Consider the following 27046-nt stretch of genomic DNA (forward strand, 5'->3'; position numbering starts at 1 on the left):
AACTCATGGCAGAGTGCTGCTTCATAAAATGGAGTAACTCAGGGTTAGGCATGATCTGAAAACTACTGTTCTCTACCTCATGGAGTAACTTGGAGCAAGGCACAGACTGCTTGCCATACTCAGCTGCGTCTCTTTCTTCCTGGGCCTCTGTCCACAGAGCTTTGATCACTCGTCCCAGAATCTGAAGCCTAAAGTGTAATCCAGCGTAACAAACACAGGTCCATTCACTGGTGATGGTACTTCCTAGACAGACTTTTTATGGGGACTTTTTTTCCCCTGCAGTGATGGCAATCTAACATAGCTTTGTGCACTCTAGGCACACTCTGCCACTGAGCTACCTATGGGGACATTTTAAAGTTTCTTTGACTGTGCAGACAAATTGGAGGATATGACTAGTATTCCATTACTCTTTAAAGTTTTTCAAATTGTTATATAATTTCCTTGACAAAGTCTGGGATAGTATTTCTACAGATTTCCCAGGAGCACTTTGGAAGGGAACTGTGCAAAGCCAGGATGAAGGTGTAGCTGTGGTTGGGAGAGGAAGTAGGGATTAGGCATATTGTTACATTTTCTTTAGAGGTACTAGGGATTGGACCCAGGACCTCACTCCTGCTAGACAAATGTTCTACCACTGAGCTACATCCCCAGAGCCCCCCAACTCTGCTTTTTTTAAAAAAAATTATTTTGAGACTGAGGTTAATTTGCCCAGGCTGGTCTCAAACCTGTGATCCTCCTGCCTCTGCCTCCTGAGTAGCTGGGATGGCAGGTGTGCGCCACTATATCCATCTAGTTACTTTGAAAGTACAGCCAAACCTTAGTATTTTATAAATAAGAGTTTGCCAAATGATATAATCTTTTATGATGTTTATCTTAACTCTATCAAAAAACCAAACATTTAAAAATGGTCAATTGGCAATAAATGAATGTCAAGTTTTCCTTCCACAAGGTATTTGTCACATCGAGTTCCCTAACACATCTGAAACATTACCTATGCAGATGAGAGTGAAGGCCTGAATTCCCTGAGTCGGCCTGTCTACACCCCTGCAAAGCAGCCCAACTTGCTTAGGGCTCCAGCAAACCTCTCCTGGCACACCTGGTCTCTGGGTGGCAGGGGTCAAGCAGAGGCTGGAGCAGGCAGCAGTAATTCATCTTCAGAAGCCTCATCCTGGGGTGAGTCAGTACTGCCTAACTGCAGTCTGCAGGTGTGGGGACAGGGTTCTTGATGATGTGCTCTCAGGAACTTTGCTCTGTTCTCACCTGACCAAGGCTGAATCATTATCTGCTTTGGTGCAGATTGAGCAGTAAATTTCTCATCATGTAGAGTCTTCTTAAAAACAATTAATAGCAGACAATAAACTAATCTGAATCAACACAGGAACAGGGAGAGCTGGGTGACAGGTCACTTTTTATCACAAGTAAACAGTTTTCAAGAATGTTATGGCCCCTTAACATCTTAAATGCACCCTTCCCTACTGCTTCAGTCAACATAAGGCAGTGACTGCCTGAGGCAATTTCCATGTTAAATGCAGTTACAGACCTTGGGTTGGGTGTTCTCTCTCTCTCTCTCTCTCTCTCTCTGTCTGTCTCTCTCTCTCTCTTTTGCAGCACTGGATTAGGGGTGCGCTATCACTGAGCTGCATCTTTGGCACTTTTTATTTTGAGACAAGGTCTTGCTAAGTTGTCAGGACTGGTCTTGAACTTGTGATCCTTCTGCTTCAGCCTCCCAAGCGATTACAGGCGTGCAGACTGGGGATGTAGCTTAGTGGCAGAGTGCTTGTGTGTTCAATCCCCAGTGCTGCAAACATAGATAAATAAATAAATAGAGAACAAAAAGCATTTAATTTTTGGCATGTTGTATTTTCTTTCTTTAGAGAGTAAATAAAAGTCCTCTATGCTGAGGAAAATATACCTGAGTATTCTAAATGATATAAAAAGTAATCTAGCTGAGCATGGTGGCATATGCCTATAATCTTAGCAACTGGGGAGGCTGAGGCAGGAGTATTGCAGGTCGGAAGCCAGCCTCAGCAACTTAGCAAAGCCCTAAGCAACCCTACCTCAAAATAAAAAAATAAAAAGGGTTGGGGATGTGGCTCAGTGATAAAGTGCCCCTGGGTTCAATCCCCAGTACAAAAAAAAAAAAAAAAAAAGTAATCAGGTGGGGCTAGTAGCAATGAACTAATGGTAATATTTGTAACTGCAACATAGTTTACAGAAATGTTCATACTTATTACTGTGTCTCAAACTAAAAATATCTTCTGCTCAGTTCAACTGCTAACAGGACCTGGGGCAAAACTCCACATTTCAGCCTGTTTCAAAGCAAATTCTGTGACTACCAATCTCAGCTGATAGCCGATTGAGATGAGCACTGGGGATCTGGGAATAGATGGAGGTGCCTGCCCTGTGGCTAGTGGGCAGACAGATACAAGTTACCATAAAGTTCAGGGAGTTTTGAATTAGTAATAAGCATACAGAACCCAGAAAATGTGCTTAATTTTGCCTGACAGGAAAAATTATAGAAAGTTTCCCTGAAGACATGAAACTTGTACTAAGACTTAAAGGAGGAGCAGGAATTTTTCAACCCAACAAGGAAATAAGAGGATTCCAAGAAGAGGGAATAGGGTGTAGAGAGATAAAAAGTTGTGAAAGACTGACATGTGGAAAAGGGTTTGATTAGAGAGAAGGGCAGCCCAGGAGAGCCTCTCTGTGACATGCCAAGGTATTTGATACCTTTAAAAACTCACATTCTAGGGCTGGGGATGTGACTCAGTGGTAGAATACTTGCCTGGTAGTTGGGAGGCCCTGGGTTCGACTCCCACTACTGAGGGGAAAAAGAAAAAAAAAAAGAAGCTTAACTTAGGATAAAAAACTATAAAACATCTAGACAATGATATATTGTTCAGCACTAAAAAGAAATGAGTCATTAAGTCATAAAGAAGCCAGGCTTGGTGCTTTGGCAGCACATATACTAAAGTTGGAAGGATACAGAGAAGATTAGCATGGCCCCTGTGCAAGGGTGACATGCAAATTCATGAAGTATTCCGTATTTTTAACTGAATTTTGTGGTCCAAACTGAATTTTGTTTTAAATTTAAAAATCAATAAAAATATAAAAAAAGAAAAAAGGAAAAAGGAGAAACCAGGCTTGGTGGCATGTACTTGTAATCCCACCTGCTTGGGAGGCTGAGGCAGGAGAATTGCAAGTTTGAGGCCAGCCTGGGCGACTTAGTGAGACCCTATCTCCAAATAAAAACTAAAAGGGGCTGGGGATGTAGCTCAATGTAGAGCATCCCTGGGTTCAGTAACTAGTACTGCCAATTTTTTTTTTTTTTTTTTCATGACGAACTGTGGAGGAAACTTCAAACCCCCCGACTACAGCCGTGGCCTTTCTCCCCTCTGCCTCCTGCCCTCATGTTTCCTCCCCTGAAGGGAGTGTCAGGCTGCTCTCTCCACCACCCTGGATGATTTATGCCTCACTCCTGAGGAGGCTGCTGCTCCCAAACACCCTTTCTCCACTCCCTACCCAGCCAGCCTGTGTCTTGTCTTCTTTCCATTCCATTTATTCTTTTTGAACACTTCCCATCACCAGTCAGCCCCAGGTTTGTGGCTTTTGTCTTCAAAGTCTTTGTCTTTTCTTTCTCCCCCATCCCCCCAAGTAATGGGGATGGAATCCAGGCCCTGTGCATGCTAGGCAAGTGCTCTGTCACTGAGTTGCATCCCCAGCCCTTTTCACTCTATTTTGAGGCAGGGTCTTGCTAAATTGCCCAGCTGATCTCCTCCTGCCTGGCCATTACAGACATGCGTACATCTTTGTCTTCATCTTTGTCTTCATTTTTAAAGGAGGGGAAAGGAAGCTTGGGTTGTCAGTTCCCCTTTCTTGTTCCTTTTTTTTTTTTTTTCCTTCCTGATATTGGGGATTGAACCCAGGACCTTGTGCTTTCGAGGCAAGCACTCTACCAACCGAGCTATCTCCCCAGCCCTCTTGTTCTTTTCTGAGCAGAACTTCTGCGGATCTCTGGCATGTGGAGGTAGAGCTGAGTTAAGAGGTTTGGTAAAGCCTGGGGCTCCACTCCCATTCCGCCTGGGATCCTTAGTCTTTTTGGAGACACGGTGGAACATTCCTGACTCCTTTGGCCCCTGTATGGCCTAGGGAATATAAGATAGGAGATTCCTGAAAGTTGTAAGTCAGATAAAGTGTGAGAATTTCAGGAACTAGTGGAAACCGCTATTGTCTCTGGGTGGTAGAGAATGCAATTATTCTTTATCCATTTCAGAGTTTGGAAATTCTCTCTCACGTCTAACTGTGGGTCGTGCTATCTTGGTCTAGAGTTGGAGGATCGCTATAACTTTATGATTTTGAAAAAACATGCAATGAGTTGGGAATCAGTTACTTGAGTCCACCTTACCAGAACCTCAGGTCCCTTGGCAGCACCTTCACTGGCTTTTACACATGAACTACTCTCTTATGTGCCAGATAAGAACGTGTCAGCAGTCATTAAGAACCCCTCATAGACACTTCTGGTGTTGACCCTGGCTCCCCCATATCCTGGGAGGGATCAAGGTGTTAGAGCTGCAGAGAGGAACTGACATATCACAGGGCTCAACCTTATCAACCCCAGGCCTCAGATAAGGGCAACACATGTGACCTATAAGGGAGATTAGATCTATCTGCTCACTCCATCAGGTGACAGTGAAGGTACCAGTCAGTGAGTGACGGTGCCCTAGTTATTAACCCAAAAGCTCCTGAAGTGCATCCAACGTTCATTAGGCTAACGTGGGTGGCCAGTTTTCGGTGGGACCTCTGCCCTCCTGGGGCTGTACGGGAGTTCAAGGTGACAGGGTGGGGCACCATGGACCTGCTCCTGGACAACCATTTGCTTTTGGAGCCCTAGGCTGGGGCACTACCTGCTTTCTCTGAGGAGACATCCCTGCCATCAGGTCACCAGCATTGCCCTCACACTCTCAATGCTCTTTCTGCCATCTGGTGATGTTCCAGGTGCCAGCCAGCACCCACAGGGCTGGTCAGACAGCCTAGTCTCCTGTGCAAGGGGGAGTGTCACCTGGGCTCCAATCCAGCTCCAATCCACCAGAGCCAGCCTTGACCTGCAGTGCCCTCTGGTGGTGCCTGGAGTGGGCCTGGGATGCATGGGCGTCTCCAGGATTGGTATGGCTCTGGGTTTGGCTCCCGAGGAAGTTCTGGATAGTGTTGGCCAGGCCAAGGAGCTCTGAAAGCTTCCAGTACAACCTCATCTCTCTTCAGGGGCCACATTGCACCTCAGGTTGATGCCAAGGACTACCTAGGCAGCTTCTAGGGGCCCAGAGAGAACCAGGGTGCTCCCGTGGGCAGTCAGTGTGGACGTCTAGTTGCTGGACCTAGAGTCATATGCGTCTTTCTTTTCTGAACTGGTTGCCACCCAGGGAAGCTGAGCTGGGTTTCTTGGTCTCCTCCAACCCCAGTGGCATCACAGCTGAGCCCACCTCCTTTTCTGGACTTTGGAGGAGTAGGAGGGGTACACAGGTCAATGCAAACTGGGGACACCCAGAGTAGAAGGAGGAATATCTTCACTGGATGGGAGGAATTCCAGGAATTTTTCTCTTTTTCTGCACCATCTGTAGACTGGCAGGTAGAGGAGTCATCATGATTTGGATGTGGGGTGGGGGTGAGCCTTTGAAAATTATGCGGTTTCTCCCTGGCCTCAGCCTTTGCATGTAAGTCATAGGACAAATCTGAAGCCATCAGTGACAATGTCTTCTATAGTAGGCAGATTTCAACTAGTGTCACACAGGACACAGGATTCAAATGCAACCCTGGACAAGTCACTGGACTTCTCTGACCCAGATAAGCCTGAATCTTCTGGGATGCTTCAGGTTGAAACCAGCAGGGGTACAACTGTTGAGGGACATGAGAAACTGTGCGTTATTGGGTCAGCATGGAAGCATCTTGGATTCTGGGTGGTTCTTGGGTGGAGGCTGGAGGCAGGGAACCCTAGGCGGCTAAGGGGTCATGCTACTTCAGCACCACCGACTGGACAGCGTCCACAGCAAATTCATGTTGCTGAAGGGGAAATCACTGCTCACTCCCCACTCACAAGGACCACAGAGGCAGAAGGCAGACTGGAGCTTCAGGACCCGGACATTGAGTGATTTGGGCCCTGTCATCTGCACTCAGGGGGTTTGGTCTGGAGATTCAGCGGAATTAGATTCTTTCCATGTATCACGTAATAATACTTTGGAGTGCTTCAGATTACAAACCTTTTTACACCTGATCTCATTACCTTAACACAGTTCAAGAAAGTAAGCCTGAACGGCCTCTCTAATAGGAGAGGGAGCACAGAGGGAGTAACATCCAGGGAGGGGTTTGAACCAAGAACACTTCAGCGGCTGCTGAAGTTGTACCAGAGCCATCCCTGCACATGGAGATGATGGCTCCCTTATTAAAGGGGGACACCGGAAGCTGAACAGCCAATATAGAAGGGAAGTCCATGGGTGGGATAGGGGCAACATAAAACCCTGGAAAGACCAATCAGAGATAAGGTGAGCACCATGGTTAGGCTGGAGCACACCCTGGCTTTGAGGAGGTTCCTAGGCTCTTCAAAACCAAAACCAAACCCAAACCAAACCAAACCAAAACAAACCAAAACAAACAAACAAAAAAACCCATGACTGTCTCTACCTGAAGTCTGTGATGACATTCAAGACCTATCATGTTCCATCTATCCAGACTCATCTACACAGCATCCTCTCCTTTGGGTCAGAGGTCACTCATCTGCTTTCTGGTCAATTTACCCCATCAGGGCTGGGACTGAGGTGAGGCGAGAGAGGAGTCTGGGGCAAGTGTTAAGAATCTCTAGTTCTCAGGTTCATTCAAATGCAGATCAGAGCTGGCACGAACCTAAGCATGAGTCTCTTCTCTCCTCCTTCCCCCAGTGTTGTCTTCATTCTAGGCCTTAAGCTCCTAGGGAACAGAGACCCTCTTCTGATCTCTGAAGGTCCTCAGTGCCTCGGCAGCATGGGTCTCATGACAAGCATTTGTCAGTGCTAAGCCTCAAGAAATGTTCTTTATTTCTCTAGGAAGAGTAGCCTACGCTGGGAAGGGCAGGTTCCTGTGTGCCACGTGAATTGGTCGATTCTGGTTTGATAGATGTCTGGATTTCTCATTTGCCAGAGATAAGAAGATCTCATACTAGACAAAAGTGCCAAAAACTTACAATGGAGAAAAGACACCCTCTTCAACAAATGGTGCTGGGAAAACTGGAAATCCATATGCAGTAAAAATGAAATTAAACCCCTATCTCTCACCCTGTACAAAACTCAACTCAAAATGGATCAAGGATCTAGGAATTAGACCTGAGACCCCTCACCAAATAGAAGAAAAAGTAGGCCCACATCTCCATCACGTTGGCTTAGGACCAGACTTCCTTAACAAGACCCCCATAGTGCAAGAAATAAAAGCAAGAATTGATAAATGGGATAGATTCAAACTAAAGTTTTTTTCTTAGCAAAGGAAACAATCAATAATGTGAAAAGAGAGCCTACAGAGTGGGAGAAAATCTTTCCTACACACACTTCAGACAGAGCACTCATCTCCAAAGTTTATAAAGAACTTAAAAAACTTTACACCCAAAATACAAATAACCCAATCAATAAATGGGCTAAGGAGCTGTGCAGACACTTCATAGAAGAAGATATACAGGTGATCAACAAATATATGAAAAAGTGCTCATAATCTCTAGTAATTAGAGAAATGCAAATTAAAACGACCCTAAGATTTCATCTAACTCCAATTAGAATGGCTATTATCAAGAACACAAGCAATAAGTGTTGGTGTGGATGTGGGGGAAAAGGCACACTCATACATTGCTGGTGGAGTTGCAAATCAGTGCAGACACTCTGGAAAGCAGTGTGACGATTCCTGAGAAAACTTGGAATGGACCCACCATTTGACCCAGCTATCCATCTACTTGGTTTATACCCAAAGGACTTAAAATCAGCATACTACAGTGATGCAGCCACATCAATGTTCATAGCAGCTCAATTCACAATAGCTAGATTGTGGAACCAACTGAGATGCCCTTCAATTGACGAATGGATAAAGAAACTGTGGTGTATATATACACAATGGAATATTACTCAGCCATAAAGAGGGATAAATTATGGCATTTGCTGGTAAATGGTGAGTAAGTCAAGTGAAATAAGTCAAGTTCAGAAAACCAAAGGACTAATGTTTTCTCTGATAGGTGGATGATGATACATAACTAGTGGTGGGGGAGTGGCGGGGTGGGGGGAGGAAGAGAAGACTGAAGGAACTTTGGATGGTGTGGAGGAAAATGGGGCAGGAGAGGGTGGGGGAAGGAAAGATAGTAGAATGAGACAGACACTAATACCCTATGTATATGTATGATTACATGAATGGTGTGAATCTACATTGTGTACAACCACAGAAATGAAAAGTTGTGCTCCATTTGTGTACAATGAATCAAAATGCAGTCTGAAAAAAAAAAAAAAGGAAGAGATGGACAGGAGAACCCAATGTTCGTGCAGGAGGTTTTGTTCTAATTCTTTTTATATGCGGGTAACAAACCTGTAGAGTGGCGATGACTTGTTCCAAGTCACACAGCATCATAAGGATAGGTCCTGGGCTAGATCACAAGTTCATTGACTTCAAGACTTAATCAAGAAACAACCTGGTAAGAACTCAAAAAACTCTACACCAAGAATGCAAATAATCCAATCGACAAATGGGCTAAGGAAATGAACAGACACTTCACAGAAGAAGATCTACAAGCAATCAACAAACAAATGGAAAAATATTCAACATCTCTAGTAATAAGAGATATGCAAATCAAAACCACCCTAAGATTCCATCTCGCCCCAATTAGAATGGCGATTATCAAGAATACAAGCAACAACAGGTGTTGGCGAGGATGTGGGGAGAAAGGTGCACTCATACATTGCTGGTGGGCCTGCAAATTAGTGCAGCCACTCTGGAAAGCAGTGTGGAGACTCCTTAGAAAACTTGGAATGGAACCACCATTTGACCCAGCTATCCCACTCCTTGGCCTATAACCAAAGGACTTAAAATCAGCATATTACAGAGATACAGCCACATCAATGTTCATAGCTGCTCAGTTCACAATAGCCAGATTGTGGAACCAACCTAGATGTCCTTCAATTGATGAATGGATAAAGAAACTGTGGTATATATATATACAATGGAATATTACTCAGCCATAAAGAATGATAAAATTACGGCATTTGCAGGCAAATGGATGAAATTGGAGAATATCATGCTAAGTGAGATAAGCCAATCTCAAAAAACCAAAGGACGAATGATATCGCTAATAAGTGGATGATGACACATAATGGGGGGTGGGAGGGGTTAGTGTTAGGGTTAGAGTTAGGGTTAGGGAGGGGGGCAAGAATGGAGGAAGGAAGGACTGTATAGAGGGAAAAGAGGGGTGGGAGGGGTGGAGGGAAGGGAAAAAATAACAATGAATCAAACATTACCCTATGTAAATTTATGATTACACAAATGGTATGCCTTTACGCCATGTACAAACAGAAACAACATGTATCCCATTTGTTTACAATTAAAAAAAAAAAAAAAAGAAAGAAACAACCTGGTAAAAGCAACCTGATGCACATCGAGTGTATCGATGCTCTACTAAGAGGACTGGAAGCGTGAGCAGGCTCCATCCATTGCTTTTGACTGCCAAATCAATGCCGGACGCTGATTGGCCCTGGCATAGGGAAGGAAGGGCGTTCAGGAGGAGCCGCTGCGTCAGAGGGGAGTGAGCCGGTGTTGTGGGCCATGGCGTCGCTCAGGTGCAGCACCGTGGTCTGCGTGATCTGCTTGGAGAAGCCCAAATATCGCTGCCCCGCCTGCCGCGTGCCCTAGTGAGCGGGGGTTCGCGGGGTGGGGGAGCGCGAGGGTCCGGCCGGGGCTGGGCAGGGCCGGGCCGGGGGCTGCGGGAGGGGCCCCGGGCCTTCGGGCTGACACGGGCTGTGGTCTGTTGCAGCTGCTCGGTGACCTGCTTCCGGAAGCACAAAGGTAAGGCCGGGGCGTCCCTGCCTTAGCACCTGGCCTCCTCGTGCGTGGCGTTCCCCACCCCCAGTGCCGTCAGGGCGACGTGGGCCTCCGGCTGCGCCTCTTCGGGCCTCGCAGCGCCAGATCCGCTCCGAGCCCTTCAGACCTCCCAGCCTTTTCTGCCTCGCTCGGGTCACCACTTGTTCCGCGAGAGCCATGCGTCCTCAGCTTTCTCTAGTGGCCGCACCTCTCCCTGGGTGTGGGGGCCTCTGTAAATGCTCTCTCGGTTTTTAATAGCCTTCTGCCCTGCCTTTTTTCCTGCGAGCCACGCTCTTTTTCTTTTTAAAAAATAGTCGACTGCTTTAAATCTCGGAACTGTGATTTGGATAAACCTTTTCTAAATTAAACAAAACAAAAAACAAACTAGATTGCTTTCGTAGCAAAATCCTACCTAGCTGTTCTTACCATGCTAGCCTGGCCCCTCACCATTTGGCAGAAGCCGCTCTGGCTGAGGTTAACTAGAACGTTTCTTTTTTGTGGGGTGGGGGAACATTTTTTTTTGTTGTTGTTAGTTGTTGATTTTATTTATATGTAGCGCTGAGATTCGAATCCAGTGCCTCACACATGCTAGACAAGTGCTCTACCTCTGAGCCACAACCCCAGTCCAAACGTCTCTTTTAATTAGGATCTTATTAGAAACAATGAGGTAGATCTGTTTACAGTAAGGAGCAAAGTCCTTGATTGTGTCTGCACTTAACAAATCGGTACTCTCTCATTAAGATCTGTAATGTAACTCAAAACTGACAAGTGCTTGTAGAAAATTTGTCACTTTCTAGTGTGTTTAAATTTCCCCTTTTAATATTAGTTACACCTGGGGAGGAAACTCAGTGGGAGTGCTTGCCTAGCATGCTCCAGGCCTGCGTTCCATCCCCAGCACCACCACAAAAAATAAAAATAAAAATAAATAAATAAAATTAAGTTAAAAATATGTGTGTGTGTGTGTGTGTGTGTGCACATATGTGTATATATATATATATGCACATATATAAATATATATACAAGCATATTTATATGCATGTATGCATGTGCACACACATATATACATATTTTATGAAGATAAAGTACATTTCTGCATTTAGTTTTTTATTTTTATTTTTGGTACTGGGGATTGAACCCAGTGGCACTTAATCACTGAGCCACATCCCCAGTCCCTTTTTAATGAGTTAATTAATTAATTAATTAATTTACGGGTACCAGGGATTGAACTAAGGGGCACTTGACCGCTGAGCCGCATCCCCAGCCCTATTTTGTATTTTATTTAGAGACAGGGTCTCACTGAGTTGCTTAGAGCCTCAGTGTTGCTGAGGCCGACTTTGAACTCTCGATCCTCCTGCTTTAGCCTCCTGAGCTGCTGGGGTTACAGATGTGTGCCACTGCACCTGGCCCCCTTTTTTATTTTTTGAGACAGGGTCTCATTAAGTTGCTGGCCTTGAACTTGTGATCAGCCTCCCCAGTTGCTGGGATTACAGGCATGTGCCACTGTGCCTGGCTGCATTTAGTCTTTTAAAAGACAAGGTTTATAGAAAATAAAGCTCATTAGTTCTGCCCAATAAAATTATGATTAAAAGTTTAATATAGATCCTTTCAGATTATTTCCATTCTTGTGTGCCAGTAGATAGAACTTTTTTTTTAAAGCCCTCAGAGTTTTAGCAATAAGCTGGAAGCAGTGGTGTAGGCCTGTAATCCTAGCTGCTCGGGAGGCTGAGGTAGGAGGATTGTGAGTTCACCCAGCAACTCACTGAGACCTTTTCTTTACATAAAATATTAAAAAAAGGGCTGGGGATGTGGCTTAGTGGTTAAATGCCCCTGGGTTCAATCCCCAGTACCAAAAAAAGAAAAGGAATTTCAGCAGTGAGATTAGACTACTCAAACACATCCTCATTTGATTTTATATCGTATTTTGGGCACTTTAAAGGAATCAGGATATACAGTTCTAGTTCCTTGATTTAAAGGACTGTATGTTATTTCATTATGTGGCTGATATAACCACTGTTCATTTAGAGTCCTACTGGTGGATATTTGTTTTGCTATTCCTGTTCCAGGTGTTGCTAAAGTACTACACCTAAAATATTTAACACAGGAATTATTTCTGGGCTGAGGGTGTAGCTCAGTGATAGAGCACTTGCCATGCATCCACAAAGCCCTGGGTTTGATCCAGTACACACAGAAAGTTTTCTAACAGGAATTTTTTAAAAATTTCTCAGTACTAGGAATTGAACCCAGGGGTACTCTTACATCCCAATACTTTTTATTTTGTATTTTGAGATGGGTTCTTACTAAGTTTCTGAGGCTGGCCTCAAACTTGCAATCCCCCTGCCTCAACCTCCTGAATAACTGGGATAACAGGCACGTGCAACACATCCAGCTCTAACAAGAGTTTCTACACATTTGTTGGTCACTATTCATTTGTTGTCTTGGTTTCTGTAAATATCTCTTGTGTTTGACTTTTCCCTCCTGAGAGTAGTGATATGTACTACTCTCTGGGGCTCTTGCCTCCTTATTTTATTTTATTTTTGAGTGTTACTATGGATTGAACCTAGTGGCACTCAGCCACTGAGATATATTCCCCTAACTTTTGCGGGGGGGGGGCGCAGGGTGGATATTGGGGGTTGAAGTCAGGGGTGCTTAACCACTGAAGCCACATCCCAGCCCTTTTTATTTTTTTATTTTGAGACAGGGTCTTGCTCAGTTGCTTAGGGCCTCACTAAGTTGCTGGCCTCGAACTTGTGATTCTTCTGAGTCACTGGGATTATAGGCATGCACCACTGTACCCAGCTTAAAAAAATTTTTTTTTTTCAAACAAGGCCTCACTCAGTTGTCCAGGCTGGCCTTGAACTTGTGACTCTTCACCTTCCCCTGTAACAGATGGTGGCATGTTCCACTCAACACTGCCCTCTCTTCCCTTTCTGAATATTGTTTCTGGGTCACTTCCCTTTGCTTTCCTGTGAAACTTGGGATTCTGTGGTGATATCTTCTGTTTCTTTTCCCCTTTTATTTCCCTCTCCCTTTTTCCCTTTCCTTCCTTCTTGACACTCAAATATATAGTTCCATTTACTTTTTGGGGTCCAGAAACCAACATCTAGCTCTCCTTCAGTCCCTCCTGCAGTGTAGCATAGCCTTAGAGTTAGACCTAGGTTTAAATTCTGCCTCTGCCACTTAACTCTGGACCTTGGACAAGTTTGTTTATTATAGGAAAACTGAATTGTCTCATCTGTAGTGGGATTAATAGTCTCCATGTCTTGGGTGCTCTGAAGGCGTCCACTGAGACGCTCTTTATCTACACGGCACTTGCTGGTTAGTCACTGGCACTGATGGCTTTTTAACCACCTCCTTCCTGATTAGTTGCTTGCCCCTTTTCACAGCATATTGTTTACTAATCTTGTTTCTCCAATCTGCCCCTCCCTGTCCTCATAACCCTTTCCTATTACCATATGCTCTGTTGACTTTTGAAGTTCTTCATTGACTGTTTTGCCTTTAGTTTTATCTTCTCTAAGTCTCTGGTTTAAGGCAGTACCACCACCTCCTTTTCCTGATATCTCTGGAACATTTTCAAAAGAAACCAGGCAGCTCAAGATAGGAAAGAAGTGAAGCTGTAGCACTGGAAGCAGGGTTGGGAGCCTAGGGTCCCCAATATTTGGCCTGCAGCAATGTGGCAATCAGAAGCTCATTACCCTGTGATCTTGTTGGTGCTGGAGTGATATTTCTGGAAATGGCAAAGTTTGCTCTACTGTGCTGAGAACTCTATGACTCTAGAATGGAGGGCAATCTTCTCTAAGGAGACACATTGTCACATCATCATTGTTTCCACCTTGGTTGAGCAGGGATTGGTAATACTGTGGAGAATTGGTTCTGGGCTCAAATATAGATGCTCAATGTGGGAGACCATTCTGCAGCATTAGAAAACTTCCATCTTAAATGCCAGCGGTTCTTTTGCTGCGACATTGGTGGGGAAAGACAGACTTCCCGTGGGTGGCAGTCTTTTGCTCTGGCTTCATCTTGTGCTCCAAGCACCTGCCAGTCCTGCCGTACCAATCAACTGGCAATTGCTCATCACCATCTCCTAGTTCCTGACCCTAGTCTTTTTTGACCAGTTATAGATCTTTTCCTCTGTCAAGAATGTTTTTCTTTCCACCTGGCAAAACCTCTTGGTTTTCTCAGGTAGACTTAGACCAGACCCTTCTTATCTGTGTTTCTAGCTGTCTTCCATGCCTAAAGCCTTCTAAGGTGGGAGTGGTGATGTTCATCTGTGTATTCCCAGGGGCACTGGGACATATACATTTGGTATCTGAAACTGCTGATAAAATCATGATGCTTATTGAAGTCATGTAAGCCACTTAATCATGTGAAAGCCCTATGGATTAGGCAGGGAGGGTGAGAACAGGTTCTTGGAATGTGTGAACCCAGCTTCCTTAAGCCCTTCCGCTAGGCTTAGGGTTTTTCTCCTCCTGTCCCTCTGACCTCTCTTCCACATTCATCTCCACTCACTACACATGCTTCTCCCTTGGCTTGGTGGGAGGTGCAGCCTTAACACTGAAATGGACAGTATGTGTGCCTGAGATTTGTCTTTTTCAGAGCAGTGCAACCCTGAAACTCATCCCACTAAGCATAAAAGATCAACTGCTCCTGTAAAAACTACACAGCCTGAGGAAAACAAAGGTGTGTTGGTTGGATGATTGATTTTACCTAGAGGGGTTTTCAAAGAGAACAAATGGAAAAGAATGAATCTAGGACATAGGCCAGAGGATGGCGTTGTTTGGGAACAGCAGCCTCCTCATGTCATCCCTGACCTTAGGAGTGGGTCATGAGTTGTCATGGGTGGTGAGAGCAGCCTGATACTTCGTTCAGGGGAGGAAACGCAGGGGCAGGAGGCAGAGGGAGAAAGGCCATGGTGGTGGTGTAGGAGTTTGGGGTGGGCTCTGTTGGCAGAGCTGGTCATAGCTTTGGGTCTACCTGCCTGAGGTGTTAGTTCATCTGAGCTAGGCTCAGGCAGGAGGCTTCCTTTGGTTTGGGTCACCTTACTACTACTGGGGGCCCCTCAGAGCTTACTGTGGTAATGGGCTGTCATCCCATCTATCCATCCATCTAGAATTTCCTTCTTATGTCCTGGGTGTTATGCATTGTGCCAGCCCTCTGGTTCCACTAAAGAGATATTGAAGATCACAGCATAGGGATGGGCTGTTTCTGTTCTCTGGGAAACTTCCTAGTTGGGTTCAGGAAGGGCCAGTACTTTCTGTCTGTGCAGAAGCACAGGGACTTATGTTTGGCAGGTTTTTACACATAAGCTAGTTCACTGGCCCATGGAGGTGGGGTGATAAGAATTAAAATACAAGGTTCCAAGCTCAAAGACCAGAGGGAAGCATAGAGTACTAAGTAAAATCACCAATTTTTCTTTCACCTGCTTTTCCTTTTTATATAAAAGGAGTGTTATGTGAATTCCAGGGATGTTTTTATTTATAACTTCTTTTATACTTCTATCACTGTCGTGTGTGCACATTTTCTTTGGGAGTAGGTGTTAACATCTGATGCACTGGCTTGACTGCTAAACAGATGCTCTGTTCCTCAGATGATGATGACTCTATAGCCGATTTTCTTGATAGCGATGACGAAGAAGACAGAGTTTCTTTGCAGAATTTGAAGAATTTAGGTAAGTCTGTTCTGTGTTTATTTCCTTGTTAACCATTGAGATAATTCTATTATATAGAATGATTTAAAAAAAAAATGTGGCCTTGGTGATCAAACTCACTCATGCCAGGTTGACGCTGCCACTGTGCTACACCTCCAGCCCTAATTTTCTTACTATTTTTTGAAATGTGACTATTTAAAAAAAAAAAAAAAAGGTGTGGCACACAGAGCCTTTCCTTTCCAACTGTACAAGTCTGTAAACCTAAATGATTTCACATCTCCTGGCCTGCCCACAATACCTATTGTTCCTTTTGCCAGCAATCTGGATATTGCAGGTTGGCAAAATTCTGAACTTACCAGTCATATACTACTCACATTTTATGGCATTGTCTTATATGTCAATCTGTAGGGCAGGGACCTGTGTTCCCTTATCTCCTGTGCTGGGTTTATAGTCCATTCCTTAATGCAGACTGGTCATCACAAGATTAGATTTTCCAGGGGGAAACAAGTATTAATAATGCACATTTTTTAGGGCTGGAGATATAGCTTAACAGAACCCTTGCCCAGCATGTGCCAGGCTCTGGGTTTGTCAGGACCACACACACCAAAAAGGTGTAAAAATTGCACATTTTGTAGTACTTCTCTACTTATTTGATTTGTATAAGTTGTTATGTGTTGGGGGCTGTGCCAGCCAGAATGGCACCTGATCACATCGGCAGTGAGGAGGTTCATTGACATAAGCGCACTCAGGTGATTTATCACTGGCCATATTCAGTTAAGGCCACGTGCACAGTGCGTGCACAGGTGTTACTGAGTGCACGTGATCGGACCTGCTCGTTTTAACCCTTACCGCGCTAGGGCAGCTGGCTCCTCGCCTGATCCCAACTGGTGTGGCCCCCGCCCTCCACCTCCTGGAGGGAATATAGGTGGGCAGTGGGCGGGGGCGCAACAGTGAGTAAGTAAGGAGTGACAGTAGAGCAGCAGCTAGCAGCAAGAGGCGGAGAGAAGCCACTAGCAGAAAGGAAGAAGAAGCGGCAAGCAGATAGACGCAGCTAGCAGAGAGAAGCAGCAGGGGAAGGCAGATCACAGAGCAGAGAATTGAGAACACACCTCTAGACACACCCTTAGTTCACAGGATGCAGGACACACCTTTAAGAAGCAGCAGCAGAAGCCTAAGAAGAAATAGATCTCTGAATCTTTTTCTCTTATGCAAAGGCTCGCTCTCTCCTCTCAAAGCAAGTAAGCCTTGTTTCCTCTATCCTCTATAAACAAGCAAGTAAGGAAGCAGCTCAGAGATAGAAGTAGCTGTTTCCAGTCCACCACTGATAAAGACCCGCACAAGTTGTTGCTGCAGGCGATGACAAATACCCGTGGATTTGGCACCACAAAGAGCCAGTGACAGTTATGTATATAATTAATTTCATTCTTTACACGTCAGTCAGGATAATAGGTTGTGCTTTGCACTTGGTACCATGGTAGTGATTAGACGAGGTGTGGGGCAGGGTTTGGTTCCAGCATACTTCCCCCAAGGATGCTCAATTCCCCTGTATAAAATTCTGTAATTGCATATAACCTAAACACATTTTAAATCGTCTCTAGGTTACTTACACAGTGTTAAGTACACATCTCTACATCTCTAGATTACCTAATGTAAATGCTACGTAAACAGTTGTTATTGAATTATTTAACAAATAAGGACAAGGAAAGTCTGTACATGTTTGTAGTCAGTTTTTTAAATATTTTCAGTCTGGTTGGTTACATCCAAAGATGAGAAACCTGTGGAGATGGGGCTAACGTAAAGGTTAAGGGGATTCAACACCTTGAGAGTTTACTGCATTTCAAACATTCAGCTTTTAGCCATCACGGGTTCCTACCTGAACTTAGATGGCTTTTTTTTTTTTTTTTTTTTTTAAAGGGGAATCTGCAACATTAAGAAACTTATTGCTTAATCCACACCTTAGACAGTTGATGATCAACCTCGATCAGGGTGACAACAAAGCAAAACTCATGAGAGCCTACATGCAGGAGCCCTTGTTTGTGGAGTTTGCGGACTGCTGTTTAAGAATTGTGGAACCATCACAGAATGAGGACTCTTAAAATGCATCACTGTGTTCCTTGATCTCCAGAACTACCTAGTCCTTCTTCCAGGGGGCCAGGTAATGTGGGGCTCCAAACAAGAGGTGGCTTCCCAGATTGCAGGCTGTATGCTGAGGTTGTGCAGGTCTTTGCCTCTTGACGGGTGTGTATGTTTCAGGCCATGGGGGCTACTCAGTGTAGCAGATCCTTAATGAAGAGAACTTGACAGTCATAGAGTTGTTTTCAAATGTTTTATTTTTGGTACAGTTGGGATAGTCAACTTATTTGTCAAGTTTTGTACCCATTTCAATTAAAAACTGGATCATTGTTACTAAAATAAAATCAAGGTATGGTGTTTCTCTTGTACATTGCATTGTTCATTGTCCTTGGTCCCTGATCTGATTATTTGAAATTAAATTTAATAATTTAATAAGCCAACAACTTATTAAATAAGGTTTTGTTCCTTTAAGGAACTAAATGCAAAGTTTTCCCAGCCCAAGTTCTAAAGCCCATATTATGTTAAGTTTGCTCGTTTTCTTCTAAAGTGCTTGTGGCTCATTGGGTGCCCCACTGTAGTGATAGATCAAACTCTAAAGTAGTCACACCTGCTGCTGAGTTTGATCTGAAGGTAGAGAAATGGTAAGTTCTCTGTGGCCTGAATCCTGGCTTGATCACTATCAACCCTGACACCCCGTCAGTGCTTGGGTTGCAGTCCTGGGCCTGCAGGTGCACAGGCCTCACAGCTTGGAGCTGTTCTTGTGCGTATGTTTGAAGTTGCTGTGGGAATAGTTTGGCAGTTGTGTGCTGATTAAATGTCTTTGGCAAGGCAGCTGGCAGGAAAAGGCCTTGTAGAAACAAAGGCACTAAGGATCACCCAGCTAGGTGAGAGCCGAGGGTGAGAAGAGGTCACACGTGGATTGGCCTGTGTTTTTCTAGCAGAATCTGATTAAAACCAGTAACACTATAGGGTGAAGGTTCAGGGCAGGTGTCAGCGTAGCGCAGTGGAGACTTTCTGCAGTGAAACTTTATCGAGCCCTGGGGAGAAAGAGATTCAGCTTAGCCCCAGCTCCCAGGAGCGCCTAAAGGTAACTCTCAGAGCCAGTATTAGAGATGTGAGGAGCTGTGGACAAATACTGGTCTAAGGGCCACAGCAGTGGCAGGACTTGGTTAATGTAGTTCTTCTTTATTCTGAAATAGCAGCAGAGTCCAATATCACATTTCACATCCATTCAGTGTGAGACAGATGAGGAAACACAAGGAGAGTGTAGAAGTATCTATCACTTCTCACATTCCTATGACTGCTTCCAGCTGGATGAGCAAAACATTTACACTTATGTTTACATTTATGCTGGCCTATGAGTTTTCATGGGAGATTTTATTCAGATTATGGCCTATAGGGCTGGGGAGATAGCTCAGCTGGTAGAGTGCTTGCCTCACAAGCACAAGAGCACAAGGCCCTGAGTTCGATCCCCAGTACCGCAAAAAAAAAAAAAGAAAGAAACCCCTAAGATTATGGCCTATAGTAATTTCTCTGCTTTGTAAATTTCCTTCCTTTTGCTTTGTCAGTTTCACTTCTTGCTATGGCCCCGGGCAACACATTGTTTTTTAGCCATTTACAGATGAAGAAATGGAGGCTTGGTGCTTCATCCTGGTCATCCACTGAATGGGACAGAGCCAGGACCCAGACCCCGATTCTGCCTCTGAGTATAACACGCTTGTCACCATTCCTCAGCTGATTTATAAGGCTGGGCTTGCTGGGGTGAACCAAAAAGCTGTGTGATGTGGGCTTCCTGAATGTTGGCTCATTCTCTTCCCTAGCTGCTCATATTATAAAAGCAGAGGACTTGGACCACTGATGTACTTACCTGCTTCTCATTTCCTCAGCTAGAAAAGGACAGATGAATCAAGTAAACTTGAGGAAAAACATGGTGCCAAATCCAGAGTCATTTGAAGTGACAAATGTCATGCCCAAGTTTTTTCAAAGTGGTACTAAATAAAGGCAGATTCAAACTGTATATGGTGGCATATGCCTGTAGTCCCAGTGATTTGAGAGGTTGAGGCAGGAGGATCAAAAGTTCAAGGCCAGCCTGGGCAACTTAGTGAGACCCTGTCTCAAAAATTAAAAAAGGCTGGGGGTATGTAGCTTAGTGGTAGAGGATGTGGCCTAGCATGAGCAAGGTCCTAGGTTCAGTCTCCAGTACCATAGTGGGTGGGGGCAAGTAAAGTCTCTGGAAGATTACCAGTTCCAGTAAATGAAATAATCCAAACCTGTGGCTGGTTGGGAAATGTAGCTTCAGGCTTACCCCATAGAGCTAGGGAAGGGTCTCCTCTCAGCCTCAGTCCTTCCCCTTTGGATGTCTAGGCTTTGCTTCCTGCATTCCCTAGAGAGGTGTGAGTAGCTGGAGCTGCTATCCCATCCCACAACTTACCTGAGGTAGCGCTCGGATGGACCTGACACCAGCCTGGTCTTCTTGTGCTGCCTGGATGCTGGAGCTGCTGGAGCTGCTGGAGCTGCTGGAGCTGCCCGAGCTGCCCGAGGGAAGCTGGAGGCAGGCAGAGACCACCAGTTTTCTCTGAAAGCCACGTACACCCACAGCTGCGTTGGCCAGGACCAGTCCCAGAGGCCAAAGCCGGATTATTGCCCCTAGGAGCCTGGTCTGCACTGGGGGCAGTGAGGAGCTCAGGGAATTGTGAGCTTGGGACATGTGTTTTTCTTCCAAACCATCCAGTTCTTTAGAAGCAAGGTAGGTCATTCTGATCTTAAAGAGAAAATACCTCTTTTTAGCTTGAGATTTCTCTAGTTTTTTTTTTTTTTTTTTTTTTTTTTTTTTGGTCAGGAGATGGTACCAGGGAATTGAACCCAGGGGCCCTTAACCACTGAACTACATCCCTAGCCCTTTTCTATGCTTTATTTTGAGACAGGGTCTTGCTAAATTGTTAAGGCTAGCTTTGAACTTAGGATCCCCCTGCCTCAGCCTACTGAGCTGCTGGGATCGTAGGCATGTGCCTGGCTCTCTAGTTCTTTTAATGGACAATACAAACCAAACTTTTTAATAAATTAGTTTGACAAGATGAAGGTACCTGGATGTGAGCAGCTGGATGCCTAGAACTAGAATGGCTCCATGTGGCAGAAAGTAAGGCAGTTGCATAACCCTTACCCAAGATACTTTGAAACAAAATTAACAGCCTTCCTGATACACCACAGAGGTTACCCTTTTAAAGTATACAATTCCATGGCTTAGTATGTTCCAGGAATTATCATGCCACTGTTCAGCATCACTACCACCATTGAGGAGCTGCCTCATGCCTGTCTTGCACAGGAGGAACACAAGGCAGACAGACTGAATGTCCTGCTGGACACTACCCCCACCAACCATTCCAACCCACTTGGGACTGTCTGGTGCCAGAATCTCTGTGAGCTGCCCATCCTGACTTCTCAAGTCATACTCACTCTCCACTTCTGCCATGCGTGCTTGATGACTGTGGCTGCTATGTGTAGCCTCTGGATGTGTTTCCGAGTTAACCAGGAACGAATGGCTGAGAGGTTTGTCCAGAAACAGCAAAGAGATAACAAAATGGTCATTAGAACTGTTGGCAACCTGGCTGTGCCACAACATCAGAAATGCTGTCAGTATAAAAGGGTTTAACCAAAGAATCAGCTACCATGTACTACTGTGTAGAGTTCTACAGTCAACACATAAAGCAAAATGGGCTTGATTTTCCCTGTTAGTACTGGGAATTGAACTCAGAGGTGCTTTACCACTGAGCTACATCCCCAGCTCCATTTTAAATGTTGAGATAGAATCTCGCTAAGTTGCCCAGGCTGGCTTAGAGCTTGCGATCCTCCTGGGTGGCTGGGATTACAGGCACAAGCCACTACACCTGGCTCAAAAACTTCACACTCGGAGCCCACACTCTCAGAGATACTGCAAACTGATAAGGTACCTGGGAGGCTTTGACTGGCCAGGGCCCAGAAGGGTCACCTCCATCTCATGCTGAGTCCTGGGCAATGCCAGGAATGGGAGGTTTCTGGATCATTGGTACCTTTTACAATTATTTGTCTTGGGCTAGGGATGTAGCTTAGTAGTAGAGCGTTTGCCTAGCATATATGAAGCCCTGGGTTCCATCCCTAGTGCTACAAATAAGAAAGTCTTTATTAATAAAAAAGAAAAATCTGAGTGGTAGTACATGCCTGTAATCCCAGTGGTTTGGGAGACTGAAGCAGGAGGATTGCAAATTTGAGGCTAGCCTCAGCAACTTAGTTTTTAAAAAATAAAAAGGTAAATGGGGATATATAGCTCAGTAGTAAATTGCCCTGGGTTCAATCACTAGTACCAAAAAATAAAAACAAATAAATAAAAATAAAATACTTAAATTTTCTTGATGAGTGTATGACACAACATCATTATATACCCAAATACTGATAAAAGTAATTACTGGGTGGTGGGAATTTTTATTTCCTCTTTAAAGTTTTAGCATATTCTAATTTCTTTTGGTATATTATATAGAGAGTATGGGACAGTCCATTAAATAGCATTTAAAAAATGTTAAAAGATGAAAATCACCCATTATCTCACCAAACCAGAGAGTTCTATAGTATTTCTTTATTTCCTTGATATGCCTCTACACACAAATACTCCTTATAGGGGTGGGATCATCCTTAATCTATAGTTTAATATCCAGAAAGTGGTGTTCCATAAAGTATATAATAGTTCTCAAAAATATTTAGCTGTTTCATAGGGATGGTCCATAATTTAGCCATGACTATACCACTGTTAGCCATTTGGACTATTTGTACTACTTTTTATTTTTCAAAATAAAGACTGGTATGAATTTAGTGGCTTGTACATCTTTTCCTTTGATGAATCAAATCCTGTCCCTTTTACCTTTTTCCAAGCCCTGTAGCCTAGCAGGTATTGATTTATCAAAAAGGAACGAAAAAGTGGCCTAAACAGCTATGTAGGTCTGAGAAAAGGGAATCGAAGCCAAACTTTTAGCATAGGTAGGAACAATTTGGTTTCCATTGAACTGCAGAGATTCTGAGCGAGGTGCACAGGGAATTCAAATCCCAGGGCACCTAGGGGTTTGCCATCCACCTACCTGCCTGAATGAGTGTGGCGGCTCGCCTCTGCCTCTCCTGCTTTCTATGCTGGTGTCGCCTCCAGCCGCACTGGATGCAGCGGGCACACTGCTCCAGCACTTGCATACGTCCACTTTCCAGAAGCTCTAGCTGGGAGAAGGTGCATCCACTGAGGTTCTCAGTCCCTCCTCCCACTGCCCCACGGAGAGCCCAGTTCATCCTGCTGAGGACAGCCCGCAGCTGACTAGCACAGTCTCATCCCCCAGTCAGCTTACCATGAAGTCAGTCATGAACACCTTGGTCCTGCCACAGTGCAGTGGAGCTGGTGTGCCCTCAGCTGAACCAACAGGTGTGGCTGCTGTCTCAGTTAGAGCTGGCAGAGTGTGGAGAATGTCCTGGAGGAGAGGCTGCAGTGTGGCTGCCTCACGCTGTGGGGACTGTTCTGGGGGAGGGAATAGAGGCTGCATCAGTGCATGGTCCCCTCTGTGTGCTTTGGTAGCCCTCAAAAACTGGCTTTGGTCTCTTCAGCACCCTCCAAGCCTCTTTCCTGCTCTTCTCACCTCGAGCCTTTCCTCCCTCCTTCCATTTTTTTGGGGGAGATCAGAAGCAGTGGCTCTGTTGTCCCTTGGGGACCTAGCTGTTCTGAGGAGTCTTAGAGTCCCCACTGTGGCTATGCTCTGGAGTATCCTGCAGCTTCCACTGCCACAGGTCTCTTTGCCAAAAGGGGGTAATGCCAGTAGAGCAACTCCTTCCAACCTGGGATCTCTGGCCATTTGGCCTGCATTTATTTATATGGTCCCAATATCCTGAGAGCCAAAAAGGGCTCCTGACCCCTCACTGCCTGCCACTTATGGGAAAAGACAGAACAAATTCCAGTTCCATGAAGGCCCAGCAGGTCCCACTGCTGCCCTCCCATGTCTTGCGGGGCTAACTCCTGTGCAGGAGGATTTACCTGAGGGCTCTGACCACCTTTAGCTGCCCAGGGCCTTACTGGAGACAGGCTACCAAAGCAGACGCCAGCGATCAGACAGCCGCAAAATCGAACAGAGCCCACAGAGGCTTGGGCAAGAGACATGAAACAGGAGAGCTAACCAGATAGAGGAGTAAGAAATGAGAGAGTGAAAAGAAAGTGACAAAACTGCCCAAGAGGGGAGAAAAACAAAGCAGAAATGTCTTATGAAGTCCCATGGACCTGAGAGTAGTGCTGGGTGGGTGGGGGAGCAGCTGTGGCTGGGGACCTGGAGTCCCATTCCTGCAGCCTTCTTTATGTCCACATGCCAGACACCTATAATCAGCCATGGACCAGACCTTCCCCTGAGGTTAAAGCTTGCCCAAGTGCCCTGCTGACACCTCCTCGGACCTGGAGCTCAGCAGTCTTGGTGTGCTTTTCAGCTTCCCTGGACCTCTCTTGCTCTTCCCCTCTACACCAGTCAGTTCCTACCAAGGCTGACCAGCTTCGTCCACACATCTACATCTCTGCCTGCTCTCTACTTGGGCAGCTTTGCAGCCTCACTTCCAAGACCCTCCACAAGGCCCCCGTGGTGGTCCCTAGAAAGCCCCAGGCTGATGGAGTTTCTGGTTTCCTTCCCTGCAGTGTCACCTCTTCTGTCCTGAGAATAAAGTCTAGGTTCTTGAGGAGGCTCACCTGTCACCCCAGCCTCACTGCCACTACTGTCCTGATGAGCCAGCAGAACTCATGGAGTTCCTCACACCCACACTGCTGTCTTATGCCTGTTCAGATTAGCCAATTCACCTGGCTAACCCAATTTATCCTCATCTACCACCTTCTTGAGGAAGCCTTCCCCAATCCACACCTGCCCAGTACTACCCACATTCCACAGTTGTCTTGAGTTTATTTTCTGCATTGAACTAGGAACCATAAGGGCAGGGTTATGCTGTATTCATCTCTGATCCCCAATCCCCCAACCCTGAGAGGGCTAGGTATTCAGCAACCTGTGTTTGAACAAATGACTAACAAATGGGCCCCACTCACCAGAATGCCCTTTGGCAGAATATGAGTTATGGAGGCTTGAGGATGCGTGAGGACAGAGCCTTCTCAGTAACTCATATCGTTCCACAAAGTTCTGGTGAGAGACCCTGCAAGCCAAAGCAGGTGGAAGAGAATGAGTTCGTTCGTGAGCAAGGTACATTGCTCAGGGCTTGGTTCCTTCAGCATCTCCCATTTCTAACCTGGCAGCTTTGTGGTGATTATTCCCTCAGTCTAGACTACTCTCTGCTCCTCCAAATCTTCCCAGGCTGGTCCCTTCCCTTCCCATAGGCCTGAGCTGCTTAGAAGGGCCCTTCCCCTTGTTGGGCTATCTAATAGAATTTTTTTGTTGCTTTAAGAGAGATACCTTCCTTATTCACTGATACATTACCAGAAATAATACTGGTAATTTTATTGTTCAAAATGGTATATAATAAATGGTACATGAATAGGTGTTCCCCCTTAAGTTCCAGGTAGACTTCTACAGATCCTCCTCTTTTTCTTCATTTCTACCTCCAGCTCTGTGTTGGGCAGGCTCTTGTCTGGACAGTTTTGTGATTCACTCCAGCAACACCCTGTTCCCTGTGGTGGTGTGGCTCACTTACCGAATGGGGAAGCCAGCAGCACTGATATGAATAGTCTCCACGAGGCCACAGGCCTCCAGTTGGCTCAGGACCTGAAGGGCGGGAAAACAGGGTAGGCACCTGTGGTCAGAAATGCCATTCCTTCTGTTTTCTTCTTAGGCCCTAGCCTTGTGGTGTTGCAGGCTCTCCTGCGTCTTGGCTGACAAGGTATCCCCTTGGGGCAGCAAATCAAGGAACCTTGAAAAAATTTCCGCCATAGAAAGAGGGCTCTATAGTTCCAAGTCCCCCCTGATGCCTGATGTTTCATACAGCTGAGGCCTCTGATGGTCCTGGCTGTGCCTCATCCCTTCCTCTGGGGCAGACTCTACCTTAGAATGGAGCCCAACCAAATTTCTAGTTTTGAAAAATTGTTTTTGCAGGCAGCAGAGTGGTTCACAGCTGAGAGGCAGGGGAGGTCATATTGTGAAGATTCTCCACAGTCTGAATTCGTCTTTACCAAGTGGTCCTGGCTGCAAACTCCAAGGCCACATCTACCAGATGACCCTGTGCTCCTCTTCAGCACTGTCGAGCACTCACACCTCATTCATATCCCTCAGAGCCTGGTATCCTGAGCAAAAAGGGCACCTGCTGACCAAAGTGCTTTTGTGCAGATTAGGAAAAAAGAGGATAATTCAGTCAGAAAAGGCTGCACTGTACATGGACTATAAAGTGACATAAACTTTGAACTAGTCACAAAAAGACACCCATTTTTCTGGGCAGCTTCAGTCCCTCCTCAGGACACCTGCCTTGATGAGTAGACAGCAAGATGCACCGGAGTCCCTACTTGCCTCCTTGGCTAGGCCACCGTACAGTACATGCCATGCAGCCACACAACTGCACATAACTGCCCTCCCTAATGTCAGGCCCAGCCTGAGACTCCCAGTGGTCACTCTATTTGGAGATGTCCTGCCCTTCATCCTCCTGGGGCTTGGCCAGATGGGGATCAGTGCAAAACAGCTTTGGCCCAGTGTTATTTACCTCCTCCTGGAGGAAGGTCTGTGGTTGGCCCTGACTGTTGGGCTTAATACAGCGAATGTAGTGGGGTGTGGTGTTCTGCAGGATCTGCAGGAGCTGCTCCAGGGAAGCCTGAAGATGGGAGAAATCTGGGGTTAGACAGGGACTGGGGTTGCTCAAGGCCATAAACCAGGCCCTGGTTAGTGACTGTATCAGATGCCTCCAGCAGTCTTCCCAGGCCAAGATCCTCATGTGCCCTGGTGACAACTACTGGAGGGTCTCATTGTACTCAAAGTACACTCCCCTCCTTACTACTACTGCTCCTCACCCTCCCAGGGACGTTTTGGAACTATGACCTTCACCTGACTGGTTTGCCTGCATCTGGTCTCAGCTGCCTCTCCTGCCCCTTCTCCTCAGAGAACTCTTCTAGAATAGTTTCACAACTCCCTGCCATTCCATTAGGGCAACAACTCCCATTATTAAGACTGCTCTGTGTGATGGATGCTGTACCAGGGGCCAGGACCTAGGCAGTCAGTCTCAGGGGCCACCTACACAGGACACATACCCTCTGTGGTGTCTGAGGCTGGGGCAGAAAAATGCTTATCAAAACTGGGTGAAACA

At 45.6% G+C, this 27046-nt stretch overlaps 2 protein-coding genes and 1 non-coding gene across 12 annotated transcripts in view; 2 read left to right on the forward strand and 1 right to left on the reverse strand.

Moving 5' to 3' along the window:
• Positions 1–2945: 2945 nt before the first annotated feature.
• On the forward strand, positions 2946–3048 carry LOC124981447 (U6 spliceosomal RNA). Its single transcript, XR_007107973.1, has one exon. It is a non-coding gene; the product is annotated as a U6 spliceosomal RNA (small nuclear RNA).
• Positions 3049–9713: 6665 nt separating this feature from the next.
• Znhit3 (zinc finger HIT-type containing 3) lies at positions 9714–18147 on the forward strand. Of its 2 annotated transcripts, none has more exons than XM_047543157.1 (5): positions 9714–9893; positions 10016–10047; positions 14656–14739; positions 15647–15727; positions 17667–17798. In XM_047543157.1, exons 1-5 carry the CDS (start codon positions 9808–9810, stop codon positions 17672–17674), a joined length of 291 nt encoding a protein of 96 aa, XP_047399113.1. In that variant the 5' UTR covers positions 9714–9807; the 3' UTR covers positions 17675–17798. The 2 variants fall into 2 exon arrangements, with proteins under 2 accessions (XP_047399113.1, XP_047399112.1); XM_047543156.1 differs by having other exon boundaries at positions 9721–9893; positions 17621–18147.
• Myo19 (myosin XIX) overlaps positions 17646–27046 on the reverse strand; it is a 29347-nt gene continuing 19946 nt past the window's right edge. For 2 of the 9 annotated variants that reach the window (XM_047543145.1, XM_047543144.1), the window contains 8 exons: positions 26450–26557; positions 25454–25524; positions 24855–24958; positions 23137–23303; positions 22882–23011; positions 21233–21318; positions 20211–20540; positions 17646–18816 (listed from right to left, as the gene is read on the reverse strand). In XM_047543145.1, the coding sequence (XP_047399101.1) occupies positions 18688–18816; positions 20211–20540; positions 21233–21318; positions 22882–23011; positions 23137–23303; positions 24855–24958; positions 25454–25524; positions 26450–26557 (1125 nt within the window). In that variant the 3' untranslated portion in view covers positions 17646–18687. Of the gene's footprint in view, positions 18817–20210; positions 20541–21202; positions 21319–22881; positions 23012–23136; positions 23304–23813; positions 23949–24854; positions 24959–25453; positions 26072–26449; positions 26558–27046 lie in introns of those variants that run through there. The other 7 variants (XR_007107611.1, XM_047543146.1, XM_047543147.1 and 4 more) reach the window with 7 other exon arrangements.

The sequence above is a fragment of the Sciurus carolinensis genome, chromosome 3 (assembly GCF_902686445.1).
Source record: "Sciurus carolinensis chromosome 3, mSciCar1.2, whole genome shotgun sequence".
NCBI classification, from domain to species: Eukaryota; Metazoa; Chordata; class Mammalia; order Rodentia; family Sciuridae; genus Sciurus; species Sciurus carolinensis.